A 5,475-nucleotide genomic window follows, 5' to 3' on the forward strand; every position below is an offset into this window, starting at 1 on the left:
GCCCTTTCTCTGGCTTTCACGAGTGAGAAACGACCACGCTATACATCCAAGAACTGCCGCTCCCCGATACCCGCCAACGCACCTCTCACCGTCTCACGTTTCACCTGTTAGCCTGGACAAACAAACACGCCAGGCAACTAGGCTTATTACAGAAGACGCCGCATGTGCACCTGCCGCCGACTCCCACCGTCATTCTTCCCAGAGAAGAAATCGCTGGGTGATCGCCCGCTTGCTGAACAATGTACACTTGACTAGAGAGTTTCTCCGGCTAGACCTTGGGCAGTAAACTGTGGCTATTTCCCTAGCAGTGTAACCATCCAACTGCTGTCAGAAGTGGTGAAGCGCTTCCTCACAAGTAGAGCAATACCCAGTCTCTGCGGCGGGACAAGCAGCTGGTCCTCCAAGTCCCATAATTACCAGCCGCAACAGAGGCAGGGTGTCGCCTGTATATCTGTGTCCTCCGCGTTTAGTTTTCGTGATTCAGATCTCCACACTGAGCGGGCGGGGTTGAAACCTTTACCGAAGAACGAGGACTTCAGCAGAAGTGTCCCGCAGCTTCAGGGGTTTACATTCAGCGTTACTGGACAGGATTCAATCTCACTCCGCGTCAGTCACCTGATCTGTGCACGAGAGCGAGATCACCGCCGGCGAAAGCTACTTCGATCCGAACCTTAGGCATCCTCTACCGTGAAGAAGGCGCGCTAAAGTTGGCATCATTTTGTTATCGTCGCTTCTATTGTGTGGCTTGGGTTCTGCAGCGTACCAAGGGTGGCACAAAATCTCGTCAATAGTCAGACGGTCAACCGGCTGAAGGCTTAGCATTCCACAAATAAGCTGCTGGGCGGCATCCGACAGGTGCACGCTGAGGGGAAAATCCCCTTGCAGAATCTTGTCGTAGAGCTCTCTGCATGCGTTCCACATCACACATGCGGCTTGACCACAGCTATGATGGGGGAATATTACGAGTGCAGGCCAGGTGTGACACTCCAAAGCCTATGTGGCGGCTAGGCGGCCTCCTCTGCATTTGCGCGGCAGTCAAAGTTCCGGTTCACACCAAGTGATGCCATGGATGGTATAGACGCTTGCCGGACGTAGAGGTCGTCAAACTGAGAAGCCTTTGTGTCATCTTCCAACCTATACTTTTTTATATCGGGCTGTGACTAAGTCAAACCGGTGTGGAGCCGTGATGTTTGAGTCTCACTTGAGCCCGTGGCCTCGGAAAGGGTATCCGCCGTGCAACATCGCATATAGGACGACTCCGAGGGACCATATATCGGCAGAGAATCCGTCGTATTCTTTCTTCAGCAGTATCTCCGGAGGCATATAAGATGGAGTGCCGCAGCGCATCCGGCAGCGCGCATTCTCCTTTACTATTGAGGCAAAGCCAAAATCAATTACCTTCACTCGTCCTGAACAAAGCAGCAAGAGGACTCCCGGCACACCATGTAGGATGAAGCATTGGGTACTCCTCAGAGGGCCTGTTTAGTGAGGCGAAAGGCTGCACCTCGAGCGGTTCACGCGACGTACGTAGAGACCTGCTGCGACAGCACCAAAGTTGTTCTATGTTTGTGACGCCGACCTGGGGGCGACAACTGACGGCCTTCGGCAGGACACTCCGACATACGTTGTGCTAGACTAGGAACAATAAGCCACCTGGCTGAGTGCACATATCTTGAAGCTGCCAAGATTGAGAGACAGTACGTGTTGTTCGATGCTGGAGGTTTCCATGTTACAAAAGGGAACGAAAGCAGTCCCGAGCGGCTGCGCCTTGAACCGACCGTGACTGTTGTGGAGGGCAGTACACTATGAGTGTTAAAGCATATTCTGTGCAGGGTCGTCTTACCCTTGCTGTCAAGGAGGATGTTCTCCAGCTTCAAGTCTCTATGGACGATGCTCCTGGAGTGCATGTGCTGCACAGCATTGCATATTTGCTTGAAGAGGGCTCTCGCTGCATCCTCACTGAGCTTGCCGTCTGCGTGGTTCTTCACGAGGGAGTGCATCGACCCGCCGTTGAGGAATTGCATCAGCACGTATAGTGCTTTAGATTCATTGTAGATTCCTGCGTATTTCACGATCGACTCGTGGGACAGGCGTCGCATCACACGGATCTCCCGCACGATCACGGCCTTTCTATCTTTGCTCATCGACCTGAATCCGTCGTAGATTTTGACGGCCACGGGGTTCCCAGTTTTCTGATGGGCCACAAGACAAGTGACACGGCATTGCAGGGTGGCCTGTGAGTAACTGTTTCTCCAGTCACAGCCCTCAGGGTTAGCCCTGCACCGTCTGACTGTCGTGCACTCTGTCACCCTGGAACCAGCGGGCAGGTGTCTGGTTTGCCTAGCAGATCATGCAGCAGCGCGCGAGGGTGTTGCGATGATGCTGATATTGGTATCTGTGTAACCCTTCTGCGAGCAAGCGCCGACGAAGCGACCAGTACGTACGACCAAGAGGAGTCTCCGCGCGGCAGATAGCTACTCTACTCTCAATTATCCCACCCCCAGGCGGCGGCTCGCGGCTTTCATCGGCCTTGCTGACAAAGACCGTCTCTCTGCTTTCTGTACGGAACCCCCAAAACAGGTCGAGATTCCGATGAAGCTGAGACCAGGTCTCCGATCTCCTTGTCCAACAGACCCACCCTGTGTGTTGCTACGTGAACGGGCGCGTAGGCGCCTTTTCCGATTTGAGGGCCCAGGAGGAAGTTCTCGGCAAAGGAGTTTCTGCTCGTCGGCGCGCTGGAGCTCCCGCCTGCCTCTGACTTTGCTAGTGGTGCGGCAGCAACATTGGTACCGCGCACACTGGGCCTGTCCGCCTGCTGCGTTCTGTGCGAAGCTGTCGGAGAACACCGCGCGGCAACAGCGGGGGGATGAAGGAAGACTTCAGTGTTCAGAGGCGATCGCTCATCCGGAGTCTGGCGCACAGCTTACAGAAAAGAAAGAGAACTGAGTGAGTAAAGAGTTTCCCGCCGGAGGTGGTTCTCCATGTCTGTATCTGTGGCCTGCGGCTCTCGCTTGCAGTGGACGCTGGTACATCGCATGCTCGCTCTACGAGCTATTCAGACTCTCTGCTAAGTTGCCGCCTACGGAGAGCCTCTCGGCAGTCAGTTTGTTTGTTTGCTGGGCTCCATGACTATTTTGAAGGCATTCTTTCCAAGAGAGTGTAGGGGTTCATATTGCTCGCACCTCGTCAGTCCAGGTGAAGGCTAGGTGCAGCGAGTGGAACACGCGGCTTGCCCTCGAACTGCAGAGGCCAGAACCGTTTCTAGCACTTTGCTTCAGCATGTCAGTCGACGGTGAGTTGTGCCTATACCAGTCCTCTGCTCTTACGTGTTTAGAGGAGAGAGGTCGTCTTCCTTTTCTTGGAGTCCCAGGGTTGGCGTCTGCTGTGGTAGCACAGTGAGGAAGCCCGTCGCGTGGACCATCGAACCCCCCAGCATGGCCAGCTCCTTTGCCCGAGTGATGCCGTAGCGTAGTCGCTGGGATCAGTCTTTGCTGAAAGCGGTGGAGAAATCCAGGAGAGACAATTTGCCGGTCATCGGGGCCTCCTCTTTCGCGAACCGCCGAAGGGCACGCGGAAGAGCTGAACGTAAACGGAAAAACACGGACATGCAAAACAACTGCTGACCCTCTCAGTACTCGCGCGGTCGGCGGCTCATCAACTAGCACGCTGTACTGGCTGCTCACATCTCGGTCAGTCCGTGAGTCCGAAGTAAGTTAACCAAATTCTGTTGACTGCAAAGGGAGGCTGCTCGTCGAAAGGAATCCAGATCTGCGTCGCCGCGTGTTGTTTGAAGGCGCATCCTTTCCATTCGAGTACCTACCCCCTAACGGTCGCCATGCCGTGTCGTGTGATGGCACGAGCCGGGACCTGCTCTTGCTCTGTTGTGGGCGGATGCTGAAGCAATTCCTCTTCTGTCGCGCACACATAGGAGTTGCTGTAAATGTGCAGTCGATCGCAGACAGACCCCCGCGTTCCTTCTCCAAGCGGCAGGAGCATCACAATTGCAGCCGAGAAACCTGTCTTTGCCCGGGCTGTCACTTCCAACTTCTCCAGCCGTCACGCGACTCTGCCACCAGCAACACGTAGTCCCTCCAAACACTTGCTGCCCCAAGCAATACGTTACGCCGCATGCCCATCCAAAAACGACAAAGAAGCTGGACGCTTCGACGCTATACGACTGAAGCGTCGGACCCTGGTTTTGTATACGTCACGCTCATTTGAGGTGGCATCGGAGACCAAGTGCTTGTTTGGGGTCGGGTGGTCCAGGTTCCCGTGGCAATGTTAACCCTCACAACTGCTCTCTCTGCGTTGCACTGGTGCGCTCTCTGTTCTCCGGTATGGATTGAATCACGAACAGTCTGCACGTTTTCAGTTTGTGTTCAGATCTTGGCTTAGGGATTTGTAGCTCACTTCCTTTTCTCGACAGGAGACTGGTGGCTTTGACGAACAGCAACTGCAGCGCCGGCAGAGACATGTGTCTCCTGGAGGCAATCAAACATGACAGGCGTTGCTGGAGGAGAGCCGCCGTCGTAATCAAACAAAAGGTCGTAATGCTGTCTGCGAATCCACCGACTGGAAGAGATTGAAGGTCCTTTTTTGCTGACTGCGACGAGGAGTCTTCGGGAACTGGGACTTGGTCCCGGTGTACCTGTCGGTGCCAAGTAAGAGTCGGTTGCCGGCCGCTCCCTAGGAAAAGGCGTGTACTGTCAGGTTGACTCATGGAGCTGGGTTTGAACCGCTCTTGTCACTGCAGTGAACTAGGGCATGCACTGTGCCACACCTTCTCCCCCTGGGCCCAGCGAAACTCTCTTCAACAAGCAGAGCGACAAGAGTGTATTTGCGTCCAATGTGGAATGACCGGGGCCGCCTTTTGGTCTCGACTATTCTGCAAAGTACTCGCTTCGAAAGGACAATGTGTGGCAGCTACGATAAGTTGTCTCACGCATCACCGGGGTAAGTGTGTTCAGAGGCAAATCACTGGAGCCTGTTGGGCTGTCTCTTGCCCAACGATAACTCGTCTTCACATCGCTCTGCCATAAATACTGTGCTCTCAGAAGGACTCAGACATCTTCCTTGCACCAGTGTGCGCCGGTGGCTGCGGGCTATGTTAGCGCCAAGCTGTTCAACGGACCGGCTGAGGGAAAAGGACTTAGTCTTGCGAGCAGACACCGGCTACTTGGCAGGCGCATCGGGTACGGCGCCCTCGGCTTTCACTCCGTCGTCAGCTGTCTGTTGGCAATCTTGATTAGCGGTGACCCAGTCAAAACTTTCCGGCCGAGTGAGACGATTGTTCTTGATAGGGTGCAGCCGACCCCTACTTCCAGTGGCGGCGCCTCACTCTCAGGCATCTCTCATGGAGCTGGAGAAACCCCTACCCAGCCTACTGAACTGTAGCCAACCGGGATTGTCCCCGAGTCTCGAGCGCATCTAGGGGTCCAGGTGGTAGCGGAATGACAATGCACGGACCCGTCGATT

General features: G+C 54.8%; 1 protein-coding gene across 1 annotated transcript; it reads right to left on the minus strand.

The window, feature by feature from the left end:
- Nucleotides 1–9: 9 nt before the first annotated feature.
- Nucleotides 10–2,911, minus strand: CSUI_000404 (calcium signaling protein kinase mark; the record flags this gene model as incomplete). The annotated part of the gene is made up of 5 exons (XM_068060638.1): nucleotides 10–112; nucleotides 764–904; nucleotides 1,202–1,409; nucleotides 1,702–2,192; nucleotides 2,639–2,911. Coding segments are annotated over 3 exons (783 nt in total), but the record flags the coding sequence as incomplete, so codon positions are not given.
- Nucleotides 2,912–5,475: the final 2,564 nt, after the last annotated feature.

Source organism: Cystoisospora suis, assembly GCF_002600585.1.
Source record: "Cystoisospora suis strain Wien I chromosome Unknown contig_173, whole genome shotgun sequence".
Lineage (NCBI taxonomy): Eukaryota > Apicomplexa > Conoidasida > Eucoccidiorida > Sarcocystidae > Cystoisospora > Cystoisospora suis.